Source organism: Symsagittifera roscoffensis, chromosome 5 (genome assembly GCF_963678635.1).
Source record: "Symsagittifera roscoffensis chromosome 5, txSymRosc1.1, whole genome shotgun sequence".
NCBI lineage: Eukaryota > Metazoa > Xenacoelomorpha > Acoela > Convolutidae > Symsagittifera > Symsagittifera roscoffensis.
Genome location: NC_087066.1, coordinates 53,562,012 through 53,581,957, shown reverse-complemented (window position 1 = coordinate 53,581,957; position 19,946 = coordinate 53,562,012). Strand labels below are relative to the sequence as shown.

General features: G+C 36.4%; 1 protein-coding gene across 1 annotated transcript in view; it reads left to right on the top strand.

The window, feature by feature from the left end:
* Positions 1-19,946, top strand: part of LOC134846236 (dynein axonemal heavy chain 3-like) — a 174,034-nt gene that overhangs the window by 69,320 nt on the left and 84,768 nt on the right. Inside the window, exons 52-64 of the mRNA XM_063863505.1 lie at positions 839-997; positions 1,930-2,106; positions 2,713-2,851; positions 3,817-4,007; positions 4,589-4,684; positions 8,310-8,501; positions 10,108-10,241; positions 10,510-10,636; positions 11,505-11,723; positions 12,408-12,566; positions 12,881-12,952; positions 13,329-13,529; positions 13,881-14,051. Of these exons, the coding sequence (XP_063719575.1) occupies positions 839-997; positions 1,930-2,106; positions 2,713-2,851; positions 3,817-4,007; positions 4,589-4,684; positions 8,310-8,501; positions 10,108-10,241; positions 10,510-10,636; positions 11,505-11,723; positions 12,408-12,566; positions 12,881-12,952; positions 13,329-13,529; positions 13,881-14,051 (2,037 nt within the window). The remainder of the gene's footprint in view (positions 1-838; positions 998-1,929; positions 2,107-2,712; positions 2,852-3,816; positions 4,008-4,588; positions 4,685-8,309; positions 8,502-10,107; positions 10,242-10,509; positions 10,637-11,504; positions 11,724-12,407; positions 12,567-12,880; positions 12,953-13,328; positions 13,530-13,880; positions 14,052-19,946) is intronic.

Genomic DNA, 19,946 nt, shown 5'->3' with positions numbered 1-19,946 from the left:
AGGTCTTCCACTGCATGACCAATTTCGGCTGCAGTAGTGATACCACGTGAAAGTTCTAGACGGAAGAAACCGGCGTTGATTCGCAAAAAAGGGAGCTTCGCTCAATAAAATAACACGCTCTGGAATGTGGGGAGATAACACAAATGGACCTTCCTCGACAGGACTGTTAAGGCCTACTGATAGCTCCTCTGCGATTCGCAGGAACCACATAAATCACATTATTATTTAAGAAAGTGGTCTGAATAAAAATAAAAACCTACAAAATCTTGCTCACCCCACTGGATGATGACATTAACAGGCCAATACAATTGCTTCAAATCTTGACTGTGTCAAATGGTTTTCTGAAAAAAAATGAACAGCCAATTTTTTTGAGTGGTAAAGTTATTGGTAGAGATAATGGCAAGGTTCCTAAAATGTGGTAACGGATCCTTGCAGATGAAAAACAGTGAAAAAAAAAATATATTTTTACGAAAATATTTCATTTTTTTGTTTCAGCAAATATTTCTGTGAAACTACAAATCAACTCTTTTTTTAGTCAAATTGCCTTTATTTTTATCTTTCTGAAAAGTGCCAAATTATGTGTGAGTTTAGCTGGTTTTTATAATAATGACTGGTATGTAAATGACATCGTGCGCATATGGCTCAACTTCTAAGGCAGTAGAATCTGGAGCTTTAGGTAGACGATGGCGTTGGTACGAATCACATATGGGGTACTTTTGTTTGTGTTTTTAATTGCAAAAAAAAACAGTAATAGGAACCCTTTATGCTACTTTGCACAGCAAACAGTTACCTTTGTTTCATTGTTTAATTTGTTATTGTTTCTGTTGTTAATTTGCAGGGCTTCCTGATGTTCAAGAGTGACTCTGTGAGGGACGTGAGTGGGCAGAATGAGGCCAACTACAGACTGATCCGCCTGTGGATCCACGAGGTGTACAGAGTCTTCTTCGACAGACTAGTCGACGACCTAGACCGAACAAAGGCCTTCGAAATTGTCAATGTGAGCAAACTGACATCTTTGGTGTACTTCAAGGATTGGATATTTTCTTATTGTTATCAGTTGTGTAAATGATAATCGAGTCTGAGCCCTGCTTGAAAGCGAAATTATGTATTATAACTTTTCAACCCGGTTCGCGGTAAAAAGAAATTGCCCTCCTAAAGTTTTGCTGGATCCTTGATGAATTGTGTGATCCTTGATGAAAAATTGGAGAGGAATTGATTGAATTGACCTTTGCACCCTGGCAAAAAAAAATTGGATCAAAATGACCATTTAGTAGGGCTTATAAGGTTTCGAATTTAATGAATTATTATAATACATAGGGAAACTCTCAAAATAGCAAAAATTTTTATCGAGTCGACGCATCTTTGCAGGAAGGATTTATCGCGCAAAAGAATATCTTTTCTGTGAAACCACTTCCATATTTTTGGACTCGATAAAATGTGTACATAATCTGTACCAAAATGTGCATTAAAAATGGATTTTGGTGACTATCGAATCGATTATAATAAGTATAAAGTGCAATCGATTGCAATCAATTTGATAGTAGAAAATAAATCCATTATTTAGCTGACATGTGAATTCACATGAAATAACATGTAAGTTACACAAAAAATTACGTGGGGGTTCAAAACAAAATTCCGTAAAAAACATGTGATTTTACATGTTTGGACATGTGAATCACTTGTGACACGCAATTTCTCCCGAAGTTTTAATCACATGTGACGAACATGTGAAACTAGGTAATTTTTTTCGTAAAATTACATGTTCATTTTTTTGAGTGTAGAGCATAAAAAACTAGATTGATGAACTGTAGATTTTACTTGCGTTAATCGATTGCAATCTTAGTTTTGCCAATGCGGGTATGCAAATTCAACGCAACAAACTATGAACATGATGCTTAAAACTTAAATAACTTAAAATTTAATTTTCAGGTGGTGGTGCGAACCCACTTCAAAGAGCGACTGAACAATGTGTTGTCGCATTTGTTGACAGCGAAGGACTGCAAGGACTCCGATCTCCGAGGTCTCTTCTTCGGCGACTATCTCTCCCTCAAAGAGGGCCAGGGCAGATCTTACTCCGAAGTCACTGACATCGCCAAACTGCACGAGGTATAATTAGTAGCAAAAAGTTGGAACAGACAGAAATAAGTAAAAAGAGCAATCTGCCAATTTCGAACAATTTTGCATCCAAATTTGAGTTTTTAGGTGACATTGAGTCATACTTCCTGTCTGAAAAACTAGCTTTTGCATACTAAGCTTTTAAATAGGTCATTTGCTCTTTTTAATTAGCCCTGTCTGTTTTAACTTTTTGCGGCTCTCTAAATTTCATCTCTAGACATTCTTGGATTCCCTAGTCGAGATATCGCTCAAAAACCGCTCAAAGTTTGAGCGCTTTGAGCCATTTATTTTACGACTGCGCTAATTTGCTCAAATGATAGTAGACCGTCTAATTTGCTCAAATGTTGTTTCATGATCTAATTTTAATTTTTTTCATTCGGTTTTTTTCCCTCAATTTATTGATGCTTTGTAGGCACCAGTGCAAACAACAGCTCAGTAGGATGTAGCTCTATTCGAGGCTACAAGGATATAAGATAAGAAAATATAGCTAGGAATTCATAAGCATGGTTAATTTCTTCTTTAATATCTGTTCTTTAATAATTCAATTTTAAGTATTTTCTGTTTGGATGTAAATGCTTTCGGTTTTATTGACTGTAGGCTATGGAAGTGTTTCTGGAGGAGTATAACATGAACAGTAAGGCGCCGATGGATCTAGTCATGTTCAATTTCGCCATTGAGCATATTAGCCGAATTGTGCGAGTGTTGAAACAGCCAAAGGGACATCTACTTCTCATTGGTAACACGACTCATCTTTAAAAACCCGCTCCCTCTCTCGAAAAAATCGTAGATCCGCCCCAGAATATAAGTTGATTTTCTCAAAAATGCCTTCTTTTATTAGCCGCCGACCGTACTCATTGTACGGGGAGGTGATTTAAACCCATTTAGCCGTAGCCGTTCTAACCTTAAAGCGGCGGATGACATTGGGATCCCTCCGAGCGTGACCAAAGTTGGATTCGAACCCAGGATTTCGAACCCAAAAATAACCTAAGAAAAATATTTTTTTTTTCTAAAAATATATAGAAAAAAAATCATATATATTTTTTCTCTATTCATTCTAAAACACTACTTTCAATTAAAATCGCGCAGTTATCCTAAAAAGTTTCAATTTGTTTAGGTAAATTTTCAAATTTTTTGTTTGTCTGCGGCAGCAAAATTTCTCTTTCTCTTGAAACGTATGAAATGTTGGGTTTTTCAAAGCTAACTGTTCTTCAATCTAAGGTATAAGAATCAAGTCACACCAAGTCACAAACTTTTTGTTAATTCTTAGATTGGCTTCCCCCCCCCCCCACCACCAGCGAAATTTTACTAGTAAAATTTTGTTCACATTATCGGATTGTTACAAAAACTGGCATGTGGACTGACGACTAGGCTATGACAAACATATTTGGTCTTCTTAATTAACCTTGTAAAACCCCTCGTTACAACATAAAACTGATGCATGGGTGAGGTGGGGGAGGGGGGGAGGAAAAAGAGCCCTTAGATTTTTGGGATCTCTTTAATTGTCCCACCCCAGTCACTCTTTTGCAAAAAGGGAGGCGAAGATTCGTTACTGGTTAAAAAACTCATCACATATACTAACCTTTGATTTATTTCTTTATGGGCGTGGCAACTCGTTACTACATGCCATACGGGTATTTAAATAATCAAAGAGATCTGGTTTTTGTTATTGTTATTTTTGGAGAGGGTGGAAAACAATTTCAGGAATCGGCGGAAGTGGGCGGTCGAGTGCGACCCGACTGGCAACCTACATGGCCATGCACACTCTCTACGACATCAAGATCAGCCAGAACTACGGCACCGCCGACTGGAGAGAGGACATCCGGAAGGTGCTCAAGATAGCCGGCGAACAGGGCAACAGTGTCGTCCTCATGTTCGGAGACCACCAGATAAAGGTATAAGAGGAGGAGAGCGGTGGGGGGAGCGAAGCGGTGGTTAGTGGTTATTTTGGGGGCATGGGAGCGCCTTCTTTGTACCCCCTGGGCAACAGTGTCGTGCTTATGTTCGGAGACCATGTAATAAAGGCATGCGAGTGGGCGGAAGAAGGGGGGGTAGTTGGGGGTATGAGAACGCCTTCTTCGTACCCCTTATGGTTATAAAGGAACGGAAATGATTTCAAATTCACCGTACCAATTGTACGGCGGTATGGCGCTTTTTTGATGATGAAGACATCTGTTCAAATAGCTGTAGTCTTATCCAGTTGAAAGGTGCCAAATATTGCTTCAAAAAATTAGGACTTTCCTATAGAAATGAAATAATTGGAAATGGCTTAACTAGTCTTAAATTTATGAAAAAGAAAACATTTTCTGTCGCTCAATTTATCAATTATTCAAGTAATTCCTGAATATGCCCATATTGTTTCTCTGACAATGGTTTTTGTTCAAAATTTCCAACATTATTTATTGTAGCAGCCTACTTTTGGATTTGACTTTGTCTGGTTTGACTTTGTCTGCGTTTGACTTTGTCTGTGTTTCAGGATCAATCGTTTTTGGAGGATATCAACATCTTGCTTAATTCAGCTGACATTCCGAATTTGTACGAGCACGAAGACAGGCTTGAAATCATCGAAAAGGTAATTATTCAATCTTTTTTATGGGTGAATACTTTTGAGTCAACAATTGATTCACATTTTAAACTGTTTTATGCTTTTTGTTCCGAGCATTTCACAAAAGGTAAAGAAACTTGGGTGTAAGGTGTTTTTTTTCTGCACAATTTCATGTAGAACCTCAACCAAAGCTCATCCGAAGTCAAATGTGGTATCATAGCACTATAAATGTCTTATTGGTCGTGATTTAGAAGAAGAAAATCAAAAAAGATAAAAGCAGTGTCGAGAAAAGCTGATCTGAGGTTTCTGCTATTCAGACAATTTGAGCAAAGAGTGGAGAAAATTAAGTCCTCAGCTGGACTCCATTTGAAAATGCAAATGTTTTTCCCCTAATTTTAAAATTTTTAGAACTGAGAAGGGCTTTTTTGGAGAATGATTGAAAACTAAAGAAGGCAACCATATTCAATATATTTCCTCGAAGACCCGTCTCTTCATAAAATTTCTTTCAATTTTATCTGTAGCCCCAATAACAAATGCTTCGGTGAAAAGCGTAATTAGAAAAAAAATTGTAATCAGAAACTCTTTAGTGGCTGGCTGCGGTAGGTTTAATAAGATAACTAATTTCAGCTAGTTTTAGAATTGGTTATAACCGTTATTTTAAAAACTTCGAGCGTTGCCGGTATAAAATTTTTGATGACAGAAACAAAAAGAAACAAAGATAGCCGGTTGCTGTGCAACTAGCACAAATTTTCCGACCATAATCTAAAACAAAGCATACGTTTTTTTTCAAATTAGTGCCGTTTTCTGAGCGTGGTGTCATAAAATATCTGAGGAAAGCCAACAACTTAGGTGTAATTGGCAATCACAGTAAAACAGGCATGTTGGGCATTTGTTTTGTCAAAAACAGAAAAGAACAAAATTTTTAAGTTTTTGTTTTCAATTTTTTTTGCAGATGCTCTTTTGAATTTCGAAGTTTATATTCCCAAGACCGTGCTGCAAAACTTTTTAAAATACTTTTACTAGAGTGAAACTAAAAATTAATGGCCTATCCTACTTTAAAAAGTCTGCTCGCCTGCTTTACTTGCTCGAAATTGAACTAAACCCTAAAAGTTTTAAGCCAGTTTTTCTCAAAAATGGGGAACGATTTTGATGTCCTTCAATTCAGGGCTTAAATAAAGAGCTTTAATATAATATATCACATTTACCTTTACGATGATTATTTCTGGCAATTTTTATAGTTGAAGAACAAAATAAACCTCGCTCAAATAAGACGAAAAATCAAACCTTCCAACCTGTTTTTCCCAAGTTTTAACGAGGACTTTGGTTTATTTTAGGCATTTTTTTTTTGCGTAATAACTCAACATTCTCAATTTTCAAAAGGGTAATTTTAAGCACTGATCTCCTTTTATGGTGAAATTAACATTAAAGTATGTACAGTCAGTGAAAAGAATACAAAAAAAAAACAAAAATCCTACATTGTTTAAAACAATCTTAATTTTCTAGATCTTGCAGTAGCATATGACTGCGCTTACAAGAAAAAATTATTATATTTCAAAAAAGGAAGTGAAGACGCTTATTTTAGATTGTGCTGTTGTTTTAGTTTCTTTAGGAAAAAGACTTAAAATGAATACCCAAATTTGACTTTCATTATTTGAAACTCGATTTTTTTGCTAATTCAATGACAAAATGTTTTCGACAATTACGAAAGTGTAATTTAATGGCGCAAAAAATAGGAAACTTTTCAATTTTGAATCTATTTCGATTCAATATTTAAAGAAGTATTAATTGATTTTTCTTTGTTTTTTTTACGTTTGTTGTTTCCTTTTTATCGCTTTTTTGAGGATAAATAAAAATATGAGACTAAATTATTGTTCTATCAATATGAAAACCCAAATTTTTTTTGTAAAACTTCTCATTCGTTTGTACGATATTGAGTTTTCATTTCTTTGAAATTTACAGTTTTTTTTTTAAATTTTTTTTCGTAATATTTCAAGAGGAGGACAATGTTGCGTTCAAACAGAAACTGAGTGTATGATTCTTACAATACAGCATTATCCCGTGAAACCGCAAACTTACTACATCAAAAAAAAATTTTCGATTTTGTTCTGAAGTATATTTTTATCTTTAGAATTATTTATGCCAGCATCGTATGCACAGAATGATTTCTCAAAAAACTGATTGCGTCTGTCATTTGGAGGTTTAAAATTAAATTTGACGGTATTTGCATCTGTTTTTGCCGCTTATTGAAAAGTTGCAAAAAAATTACAAAACAGATTGAGGTGCAAAACTTAACAAGGCCTTACGCTTCTATTTTTGTGTTTTAAATGTCTTTCAATATCTCTTAGTCTCCTAATTCTGAAACATTACTGTTTGAATTTTGAACAGAAATTTGAATGATCTTCGAAAAAGTATTCAAATGTTTTTCAACATTTATTATTTAGCTTTTAGTTTTTTGAGAGCTGGAAGGGAAGGCAAAAATTTAGAAGTTTGATCAAAACACGTTTTCAGTTCTTATTTTTGTGGTACATTTTGTTGAATATAATAATATTTTTGAAACTATCATATAATTCTTTGAAGAAAAAGTATCTAAGCTTGAACTATTTCTCTTTGCTATTTTTTTAGCTTCGAAAACTTTCATTTACTAGCCAATGCAAGCATCTCATTAGTATGGTTTGAAGTCCAAGATGAGGTTAAATAGATTCATTCAAATAATCGCTGGCCGTGAAAATGACCGAAATAATCAAAGCTTCATTTTTGAAAACAGTTGAATTTTTTTGCTGTTAATCCAACTCAAAACAAGAATAGGCGACGACTATGCAAGTAGCACAGAATGTTCCGATGACCATAAATCATATAAAAAAACTCAAAAAAAATTAAAAACAACATTTTTTTTAATTTTCCTAAAAATTTTGGTTAAAGGGGCAATCGAATTACGTAGAAATCACATTAGATAATTCTTGCATAAATAACAAAAAATTACAATGGACTTGAGCTGGGATTTCACCACTCTGTCATCAAATTTTGTGTAAAACCGAAAACTTTGGACCAATTTTTCTCGACACAGACATTTTTGAACTTTTTTGAATCTGAACCACAACCGATAGGGCTTTAATACGATGACACACTTGATTTATAAGAGCTTATCTAAATGTTACCTAAAATTTATGGTACCTTAAGTTTTGCGACAAAAAATCGCTATCACATTGCTCCTTCCTGCAACTCCGTGACGTGGTTGGATTAAGTATAATCTTGATCTAATTTTGATCTAAATTAGCACTGGTTTTTACTGCTAGGTTATAGGCTTTCTACAAAAAGGGGCGGATTTTTTCATAATTAAAAATATAGTTTTTTTAGGCCGAGAAAAAATTTTACGAAACTTTTCTGAAAATCAAAAAGACCTAATTTAGGCCAAATGTTCCAAAACTTTGTTCGTAAAATTGTACCAAACATGGTAACTTTGAAAAATGGAGGATTTCAATTCTTGAGAGGAGGGAAACGCCCCACTATTGGTAAATCTTGTTTTGTGTGAGGGATAATAATGAGAAATCGTTTGAAGTAGAAGCACCCAAAAACATAAATTTTTTAAATCAGCGTCTGTTTTAGAAAAATTCAGCTTTCTGGAAAAGAGTTTAAGTTTTGCTGTTATCTGTAGATGCAACAAGTGGCGCTGGCTGAGAAGCTGAAGGTCGAGATGACCCCTCTGAACATGTACAACAAGTTCTTGGAGAGGGTGAGGATTAATCTACACATTGTGCTCACTTTCAGTCCCATCGGAGAGGCCTTCAGAAACAGGCTTAGAATGGTTCCCTCACTCATCTCCTGCTGCACTATCGACTGGTTCCAGGTTAGTTGCATCACTTTCATTATCATTATGTCATTATTACGTCATCATTACGTCATAATTATGTCATGGAACTCAAAAAAAACTGACATTTTGCAACAAAAGTGTACTAGCTTTTTGACCAAAAAAGTGTATCTTATCGAGGGAAAACTGTGTCGTAGGAAAACTTAATCTATCATTTTTTTCTTACCACACTTCGAAAAAACCTCATAAAGTGCCTTTGAAGTTCTCCGAAGTGTATTTATTCTTAACATTTACTTCAAACCTGTTTTATTATAAGTCATTAAAGATTTTGTTTACTGGTTCATTCCTGGAAATTGATAATAGCATTTGAGTTTTAAGTCAATTTCTCACCGGAGAACAATTCCTGGAAATTAGTAATAGCATTTGAGATTAAAGTCAATTTCTCACCAGAAAACAATGTATATGACCAGTGCGCTATGCAACCCTTTGCAGAAAACTACCTCTGGTGTAACTGTTGTAACCCTGATTGAAACCCATATGCAATGTTTGATTGTTTTTCTGGGCTGGGTAATGCTGCATCACCCTCGAACGAACAAAATGAACAAATTTTTCGTTTTTAAAGGTTTCTCAAGACTCATGAAGTTGACAGAAACCTTGTGAAGTTCTTAGGAACGTCGTTTTTTTAATATGTCACTGGTTAATAGTCTCAGCTGCTAACTTGCTAATTATTTGTCTTTTTTAAAAGCTGGTAAGAGCTTTAAATGTTCACAATCATTGCTTGGTAGATGTGGTGCATCGCACAAACTGTCGTCAACACCCGTAGAATCAATGTTCACATTTAATTTTAGCAGCTTCTTTTTCAGCGAACTCTTTTTTCATAAATTCAAATTATTCGAACCAATTCCTCATTTTAGATGAAATCGAAACACAAAAACCATCATCGCACTTGATGTAATCACTTCACAGTAGATTAAATTTGTATAATAATAATCAATAACCGATTTTTTAGGGGGGGGGGGGGGGGTGGCTTGCTAGCAAAAGGTGTGATAGCCTTCCTTTGGTAATTTCAACGACATCCATTTTTATCTGACCGACCCTGAAGCTTTTTAGAGGTGCCTTTAGAATTTTTCGTCAAAATTGTTTTTGGCCTAATTTTTCAAAAACTCGCCGGCGGCGCGGAAAATTTAATTGATATTAACCCAAAATAGGATCTTAACAGTGTTTCGGGAGTGTTCAAAAATTAATTTTGGTCAACCTTAAAAAAAGGTCGCAAAAATTTCGACAGTTTTTTGAAAAATCTCCTCTTTTCTCAAAAAATCCTACATCCTCGCTTGATAATAATGAGAACAGAAGTAATACTAATAATCATAATAAATTAGGCTTTAATCCGTATAATTGGGGCTCCGCTTTCTTTTTTCAATATTATCATCATTTAGACTTTTTTAATTTAACCTTTTAAGCTTATTAGATTATTCGTGATATTTACGCATTCTTAATGCAAATCGTTGGCACTTGAATGAAAAAAAAAACAAAGGCCAAATATAATTATTTTTTTAAACTTCTTTTATTCCCTAACGATCACGTTAGTTAAGTGAAAGAATAATAATTTCGCTGACCAGTCTTTAAAATTGCTTATTTTGAGTAGGCGTGGCCTGAAGATGCCCTGGAGAAAGTGGCAACCAGATATCTGGACGACGTGGAGATGAACCCAGAAGTGAGGAAAGAGGTCACACACATGTGCAAGCAGTTCCACCAGGACGTCCGACAACTTTCAGACAAGTAACAAACCAAATTTCGACCCTTTTCTGGTTTCATTGAATGCGGGTCATAGAAAGAAAGCAAAGTTGTTCAATGCGTTTTCGAGAATCAAAAACATTTCTGAAAAATGTAAGATTCACTCATTTTTGCTGAAAATTGAGTAAAAAGTTGCAAAACATTTTGTTTCAATCTGAAAATTCGAAAGTAACTTTGTCGAAAACATTTAAATGTTTTTTTTTCTGTTAAAAATCATCGAAATTTAACAGTTTATGATTTTATTTTTTAACAGTTTCAAAGAAGTCCTTCACAGATTCAATTACGTCACTCCCACTTCCTACTTGCAGTTGATAAAGACATTCAAGCGTCTGCTGGACAAAAAGAGATTGGAGATCCTGACTCTCAAAAACAGATACCAGGTATACAGGACGCTAAAACAGATACTAGTTAAAATGGGAATACAGGGCGTTATTTTAAATTTTCATCAAAAGAAAACTGATTAAAATTCATTTCAAAAAACCATACCCGCACTCAGTAAAAAGGGAAATTAATTGATTATATTATAAATATAATCATACTTTTAGCAAAACTATAATTAATTATAAGGGCCAATTTTAGATGTTTAAACGATTTATAATCCATTATAATGATAACAATTTTGATGAAATTTTAATAAAAAATAATCAAGTATAAAAACAAGTACTAGTTAAAATCAAAATACAATAAAAGCAGGCAATTAGAAACCTAAGTGTTTCGGGCAGTTATCAAATTGTTAATGGCTCAATCACGATTAATGTAAAATCTTTTAGCAGGTTGCGATAGTATTTTTTGGTTTAATAGCAAACCTTTCCCATTGACAGGGAACCCTATTCCCTTGCAATTTAAGCTATTGCCACATACTCGACATTCTAAGAGGGAGCAGTGGTGAAGTGGTTACGTCTCCGCCTCTCAATCGAAAGGTCGGATGTTCGAGGCCCACCATGATCCGTGCTCGTTGCTTGAGGGTGAGGCAACATTACCCAGCCCAGAAAAATAACCAAAAAAATTGCATGTAGTTCTTAAGCAGGGGCACAACAGCGGTTCGCCGTGATGAGCTGTACAGCTCGTATGTTGGTCCTATCCCTCGTGGATAAATGATCTTAGTGTAGGGCGCAGTTTTAGATGCCATATGATAACTATGGAATAGTGCAAAACGTCATGGATCCGTCATTGAAATTACAATTGAAATATGGTATTCGACTTCTCTCATGAGTCGTTTTGAAAGAGTTTCCATTTTTTATAATACAGGTCGGTCTGCAGAAACTGGAGTTCGCTGAGACTCAAGTGGCGATAATGAGTGAGGAGTTGAAGGACTTGCAGCCACAGCTGATCCAGACTTCGAAGGAGACGGAGGACTTGATGGGTGTGATCCAGAGGGACACTGAGGAGGTGGAGAAGGTGAAGAATGTGGTGGAGGAGGACGAGGAGGTGGCCAACAGGGCAGCTGCCGAGTCACAGAGCATCAAGGTCAGCCAGCCCTCGGCCTTCATTGCAACTCCCCCCCCCCTCTCGAACCCCCTCATATAGACGAATAAAGTTCCTTGTTAGACGAAGGTGGTACTTTTAGTGCTCCTTCATTTAGACGAAGGTGGTACACTTTTTTCTTCATTCTTTTACTGTGCGTCTAATGTTTTCACGCATAAAGCCGATGAGAGCACTAAAACCTGTCACTAAAGTCAGGTGAGTGACGATTTAAATACTTGTTTGGATGACTCCCTTCTCTAACGCAAGCCACTGCATTATAATTTGGAGTAGGCAGGGGCGAAGCAAACAGGGATTTTCTCGAGGAGGAGGGGGGGGGGATTTTCAAAAATAAAAACGTTCGACCATTTCATTCCAAAATGATTATCCGGGCTCACCTAAACTAACTATAAAGACCCTATTTTGACCGAAAGTCCTGCGTCACTGGCAATTTTTTAGAGAAACAAACCAAAAGTGCCGCTCTGTGTTGCTAAATCATAACGACACCCCCGGTGTAGTCTCAAGATACAACAGTGAAATTATTGACAACGACAACTTACATGGTCAACTTTTTAAAGTTATGTTTCATCAACTTCTAAATTGGAAAAGAGCCTGGGAAAGATTCCTCTGATTCTGGATTATGAGTTAGGTATCTCCCATACCTTAATTGATTTTGATTGGATGTTTCAGGACGAGTGTGAGGAGCAGTTGAACATTGCACTTCCAGCTCTGAATGCGGCAGTGGCAGCCCTGAACACCCTCAAGGAGCAGGACATCTCCCTCGTCAAGACTATGGCCAACCCCCCTCAGGGGATCAAAATTGTGCTGGAGGCCATATGCATCATGAAGGTATCGTATGCTGGATATCTATACTACCCCCCCCCCCTCTTTTGCAAAAGGGAAGGGAACTTCGCTTCTAGGTGCAAAACTTGCACTTGCTTAACTGTTGATATAGTTCTTTATAGGGGTGGTTCTTTTATACGAGCTACCATCAAACTTAATGAAATATGTTTTTTTCACTACTCTTCAATGACAGCCTCTTAAAATAAATTAACAGCCTGATCATTTGTCATCCATATATGATCAAATAATTAAGCTTTTTTTTTAGTTTTACGGAAATTGAGCTAAAATTTTAGCGGATAAATTCAAATGAAACTTTTCAGGGTATGAAACCAACCCGAAAACCAGACGCCAATGGAAAGATGATCGACGATTATTGGCCAACTGCAAAAAAGGTAAGTTTTATAGATCCGAGAACGCCAGTGGATTGTTCCGATAAGTCTGCAAACAAGTTTTACCAAAACAACGTGTACCAATCAAAAAAGATTTACAAAAGGATTCACGCAGTCTAAAAATAATTCGACAGACTTTCCTTGAAAAAGTTTTTGCAGTTCAACATTTTCCCCGGTGGATCAATCTTTGTTATATTGATATCCTATCACGTCGTCTCTGAAAACGAAGCTAACGGTACCTTTGAGAGGTGGTTGAAGTGATCCCAATATTGTTATTAATAGTCCAGGAATCACTAAAATATTACGAAGTTTTACCGAAATGATTTGATTGTACTATACGCAAAAGTCAATGCATGTCTTGAACAATTGGTTTGTGCAGATGTTGGGAGATCTGAAATTCCTGGACTCCCTGAAAGAGTACGACAAAGACAACATTGGACCAGGAGTGATGAAACAGATCAGAGACAAGTACATCAGCAACCCCGAGTTCGACCCGGCCCGGATTCGAAACGCCTCCTCGGCCTGCGAGGGAATGTGTCTGTGGATTAAAGCTATTGAAGTGTATGACCGCGTGATCAAGGTTTTGATTTTGTTCGTTTGTATTTTTCCTATATAGACCGATATTAAGTTCACATAAACTTTTAATTTTTGAGCCAAATTTTTTAAATGTATGAATTTTAAAACAGATTTCAAGGCAGATTAATTATTATTAGCGTCAAAAAGAGCCAAACTTTTGTTTTTTCTACTATAAAGCTGATTTTTGAAGTCAGAGAATGTGACAGTAAAAATGTTATCTTTGAAATGGTCAAAACCAAGAAGACCTTGAAGAATGCTTCGATCAATTTAGAATATGAACAGATCATTTTATCTAAACGTAATAATAATTAAACACCATGACATAAACAACATGAGGTTATGTATTGACATATAGGTGATTGCGCCGAAGCGTGAGCGACTGGGGGAGGCGGAGAAGAAGTTGGGGGAGCAGATGGAAATGTTGGAAGTGAAGCAGAAGGAACTGCAGGAGGTGACTTCGAAACTGGACGCCCTCCGGCACCAGTTCCAGGAGAAGAACGACATGAAAACTTACCTCGAGTCTCAGGTGGGCTGTCGGCACATATTGGGGGGGGGGACACTTTGGCTCCCTTCACTCATTAATTAACAAACAGTTCACAGTTATCAAATATCTTTTAAATGATGTAACCCTGGTTTTGCAAGATTGCTTAAGAGACCAGATATGTTCGAAATTGGGTAATTGGTCCACTTGTCAAATATCATAACAATCGTGCGTCCGTTAACGAAAGATTTAGGAGTAAATTTTCACATCTACGGGATGGTAGAAAATTTTTCTCGTTTTCTGTGGTGGTTCTATGATTCTGAGGTCTGCTCTCGGAGGAAGCAAAAATTAACTTAAAAAAAGAAATCAAGATTTTGCGCCGATGCAAGAATGAGGAAATTTGGGCGGTTAAAAAAAGACTAAACGTAACCTTCTTATATTTATTGAAAGGAAAATGCAAAGGAGAAGGCAGATAGGCAGTAGACATTTCCATTGCACAAACTGGAAAAAATGAGATATTTTTTAAAACGTCGATTCGAATTTGATATGGATTGCTAACTTTTAAATCGATCCTCCTGAAATTAATGGTTTGAGGTAAAAAAAAGTCCTAAGGCAAGCAACTGTGACTCACTGTAACACTTCCAGAGAGTTTTATTGAGAACAATTTCTTGCTCAAACTTAGGACAAAAATAACAATACAGTTAAGTAGTATAGCTAATTTACACTGGGATCGGGGGGGGGGGGGGGGGGTGATCCCTACAGGGATCATTGGGTATTGAGATCCCAACGTAAATTTTTGAGATCCCATGTAAAAATAATGATCCCATGTAAAAGTACTGATCCCACAAGTTTGATCCCAATGTATAATTTTTTAAACCAATGATCCTGAATGTAAATTTTTGTTAGGTTGATAGCTAAATCGTCCAAATGCCCAGACGGTGTATTTCGTTCTTTTTGTTCATGCAGCAAATTGGAGTGGTATATAAAGTGGTTATAGCGATTAGTTTCATGCATGGTATATGAAAGACGCTTGATTTCTGCACCGAATATGTTTGGAATATATGTATAGAATCAGCTTGAAATTTATTCGAATAATTTGAATAGTGCTATATTTTTAAGTATTCTATTTAGCAAACTAAAATGTTTTGATAAATCTAAAGTGGGCCAAATGGTTTTTGAGCCTACATTGTAATTCGATACTTGATTAATACTCTAATTAACAAAAAAAATGGAAAAAAATCAATTAAAGCAAATGAATAAAAAATACAATTGCTAATAAGAAAATTGTTAAATAATGAGAAAGCATAAGAGTTAGGAAACGTTTCAAAATAGAATCATTAATGTAAAGGAAATCAGAAGCTTAATTTCATTGACAAGTTGATTGAAATGTATACGAAAACAGTCATGCAGAACTAAATAATAGTTTAATGAAAAAGCATATGGGTTAGGAAACTTTCGAGTATTGTGCATGTTTGATCCATTTTTGTGTAGAAATATTGTCTAAACTTGTACCTAATTGTTACTATAAAATTGAAGTGGAACAAAATTTCTTGGGGTCCGAGTAGAGGAAAACGCATGGCGCTCGACTCTCAGCCGAAAGGCGGCGTTTCGAAACCCGTCCGGAAATTGTTCTGAAAGGAGGCAACAGTTGTTGGTATGGTGATATCCCCCATAGATCAATTTTGCATTTTTTTTTAATAGTAATCTAACTTCTCGGATTATTGCTAATAATTTAACAATTGAGTAAAAATGTCAATTACTAAAAAATGTAATGTTTAAAATGAAATTGAAAAGAGTACAAAACAACCATATAAAATAGTTAGTTAATGAGAAAGCATGTGAGTTAGTAAACGTTTCAAAACATGATTATTTATGTAAACAAAATCAGAAGCATCACCATTAAAGTTTTTATCATAAATCAAATGTGCAATATAAATACAAAAAGAACCGCACATGGTAGAGTTTGAGTCTTGCATGGGATAATTTGTCATTAATTCAGTGACCTGATGAAATTTCTCGTTCAATCGTATAAACAGATTGGTGTACTGCCAAAGAGGAAGACCGAGAGGATCAGCGAAGTATAAAACATTTCTTCTGTTGCAAATCACAATCCAATGTGTCCCCGGAGAATCTGATTTTGAAGTGTTCACAATCATAAAGATGTTGTTTGGGATGTGAGGTGGAAAATTATCCGCAGCAAATACTCCAAGAAACTTATATTTCAGATGTTTACAGTTCTGAATGAGATCCTGTAATTGGATTTCATCCATTTTCAGACAGTCGAAATTGGAAGGACGTTCTTTGTAACTTTACGGTCAGATGTAACAAATACATTCGATGAGCGTATACCCCAAACAAAACTTTCCAGGTTTGCTGTCAAAGCGTTTGAGAATTGAAGATCGAGTGAAACTGAGCAGTTAGTAAGTTCTGGATGCAAGAAGTCATGAGCTGCCTGCTGTGTGCTAGTGAGATCGAAACACATAATAAAGTGCTGTTGGTAGTTATCCAGAGTGATTCCCAGCCCGCAGTGCAACAAACCTAGCGCTGATAGTGTGTTAAAGAAGAGATGTTTATGATCTTGTGTATTGATTGGTGTACTTGCTATTGGTAAACCGTTCCGTCTCAAGGTAACTTGATCCAATCCAAACTTTTGATAATGAAAAGGATTCGTTCGGTTTGTTCCTAGAAATGCATTATTTGTGTTCAATGCTATTATAATTTGTCTAACCGGTTCACGAGCAAAAATATCTTCCTGTTGCGAGCTGCGCTGACCAGTTGTTGCAAGAAATGTTTTTGTAATTTCTTCTTGATATGGGTAGTTCGCAGGAGTTTTGAGCAAAGTTGATTCAATGGCAGAGAGCACATGGTCGGTCACAGTCATTTTTCTAACATAGAGGTTCGCTTCGAGTATTTGCAGCTTGTAATGCTTGGCAGCATCTTCAGATATGATGAGAAAGTCTTCATGAGAAAGTCTTCATGATGAGAAAGTCTTCATGAGAACGTCTTCTGTTGGAAAGTCTGAGGGTAACACCGCTCAACAAATGCTTGTCACATGTGAAAAAATTAACTCCAGCGGGTCCATAGAACCAAATTTCCCTCGATTCACGGACCAGTTCTCGTTGAGATGTGAAATCAGCTGCATCTATTGCAGCGGGATTGTTTTCAAAACAATATCCCTGACACTTAAGCCATGAGTCCTTGGCTCCTTTGCTGTTAGAAAATTCTGTTCCAATAAAACTTTTATGCGCAAAATTACTATTGGCATTTGAGATTTTGAGTCTATTAGCAGAGAGGGTACAGTCAGAGAAAAGGGAATACAGGGAGTTGTTTACGAGGAACGGTGAATCAGACACAGTAGGCTCAGTGTTGTCGTATCGCAGATCAGCTCCATTTGATTGCGTTACTTTGCATCGTATTTCCAAATAAATTTTTTGCAGGTCAACAAAATTATTACGGTCACCAGTGATTTCAAATTCAAGCATTGGTCCATTAGGTGAATAGACAGGTCCAATTTTTTGATCAAGAGCGTTTTCAAAAGTAATCAAAAGGGGTTGTTTTTCAAACAAATCCAGAGAGCTATGGGTAGCTTCATTGGGTAACAAATTAGCGATCATTTTTTATGTTTGAGAAAAAATCTGCTCGACTTCTCACTGCTCGAGCACCTACTGACCTTCTTCTTCGTAATCCATTCATTGGTGTCTTTCGACGACGTCTACCACTGCCGAGTTGTTTTCTTGCAGTTTTTGTGACAGTGTTTTTCAATGCTTGTTTAGGAGACTTCTTTTTCATAGCAACATCAATCAGTTCTGGCGCTGCACTCATCAAAAGTTCTCTGCCCAATTTTTTTGCAGCCGGTAGAATAACTCGTCGTGCAAACGGTATAGCAACACGACCAATACCAGCAGCCGCGTTGTCGGTAGTGTCCAGAGAAATGAGGAAGTGAAGCTTGCTTTGCATAATATTGTTCCATTGGTTTTCAATCAAAGCGCTTGAATTTTAGAGTCAACACAACTTTACCAGTTCCTGCAAAGGGCACTAGTCTTCCAGTTTCTGTGCGCAACTGTACCGATATTGATTGTACAGATGAAGTGAATAATTTTTTGTAGTCTAAATTAGTGAAGTTTTTTCGATGATTAGGTTCAATGCTACAGGCACTACCGTTTTTGATGCGTCTATTTGAATCAATGACGCGTAACAATGGGGCCTTTGCATCACCAACAGTTTGGTATTGAATAATGTCAATATAGACAAAAATTAGACTTGTCCCACTTGATAAGTCATATGGGAAATGAGATTCGTACAGTTCGTTTCCCTCATAAGATGCATCGAAGGAGGTTATAATTTTGTAACCAATGTGATATTCACCGTTCTCATCAAGCTTTGCATTGTAGCCTTGGAAATTGGGCGCACCATTGACTGGGGCGAATATGACGTAGATGTGGTCACCACTCCCGCCGATAACGGAAGGGAGGATTTGTCTGAATCTATAGAAGCGCAGGGGGGCTATTACGTGGATCTTTTTACGCCACCATATATGGGGTTCAACCAACCCACATACACTGACAAAGAGCTAGAACAGGATTTGGTAGATTTCGACCTGCTAAGTGGGCAAAATGAGTCAGAACCAGCAGCGTACATGAGCAGCGTACATGAGGGGACTTGGGAATGAGATTCCTTCATTTGAGTTCATCCAAATGCTCATGCTATTCGTGATTTCTTGAGGACTCGCATCAAAATGAATTTTGTCTTTGAGTTTTGTTTTTATCTCATTAATCAATTGTTCTATAAAAGTGTACTCTCCTGATTTGATAAAAACTTTTTCGCCATAGTAGGGTCTGGAAATTGTATTCCGATTGCCAGCGTTGGATTTACTGGCTACTACTTCGGATGCTCTGAAGTACGTAAATTCCTCATCAGTAACATTGTTTAATTTTGTGGGGAAAATTATTTCTGAGAGAGTAACTCTCCAATCTCCGTCTAAAGCTATTTCTTCTTTACAAAAATTTCGAAAACTGGCCAAAGTGTTGTCTGAGAAATAATCCATTGATGCTGTTGAAATCAAATGTACAGTAAATTCATCACTGCCCATTTTCGTTATAATCAGCTTTGTTTCCAATTAAACCAAGTTCTTTTTCATAAAATTTTCCGCTGATTTCTTCCTTTTCCGCATCAATGAGACTGTATGTTGGAGGTTTTACAGTAGGAATGTCAACTATTTCAAAAACTTCGTCTGTAAAAATCTGCTTGTAACCTTTTCTAAAAGGCAAGTCAGTCTTCGCTATTCGCACATAGTCACCAACATAAAATTTTGGTTTCTGTACCAACTTTGATGAACTGTTTGCAATTAATGAAACTAAAGCAGGTAAATGTTTTCTTGTGACCTTGTTTGGAGCCAATTTTGTTATTCTATTAACGCGTGACTTAATCGTTTGAACAAAACTTTGTAATTTTTCAATATAAATGTAAGTCCATTCAAACTCCAAGTATTTGTAGATAATACTTTTCAGCGATCGAATGTTTCTTTCGGCAAACGCTGATTTTTTTTCACTGTGAGTATTGTATTTGATGATTTCTCGTTTAGTACATAACTTTTCGAACTCTCCTTTAAACTCGGTGCCTTTGTCAACACAAACTTTTTTTGGTTGTTTTGTTTTGATCATTTTTTTGAAAGCTTCGGTTGTTTCCTTAGCATATTTGGTCTTCAGGGGTTCCACTCGTAAGTAGCGAGAGAGACAATCGACAGCAACTAAGAAATATCGTACCCCTCGGTTATATTTAGCCAATTTATCAACATAAGCCAAGTCAAGAGACCAAATTTCGTTGATATCGTTAACAATCACTTTTAGCCGAGGATATGTTTTACGAAACAATCCATACTTTGTATGTGATGATTGAGATCTCAGAAATTTTCTAACTTTTTTTGGTGAGAGTTGACTAGCA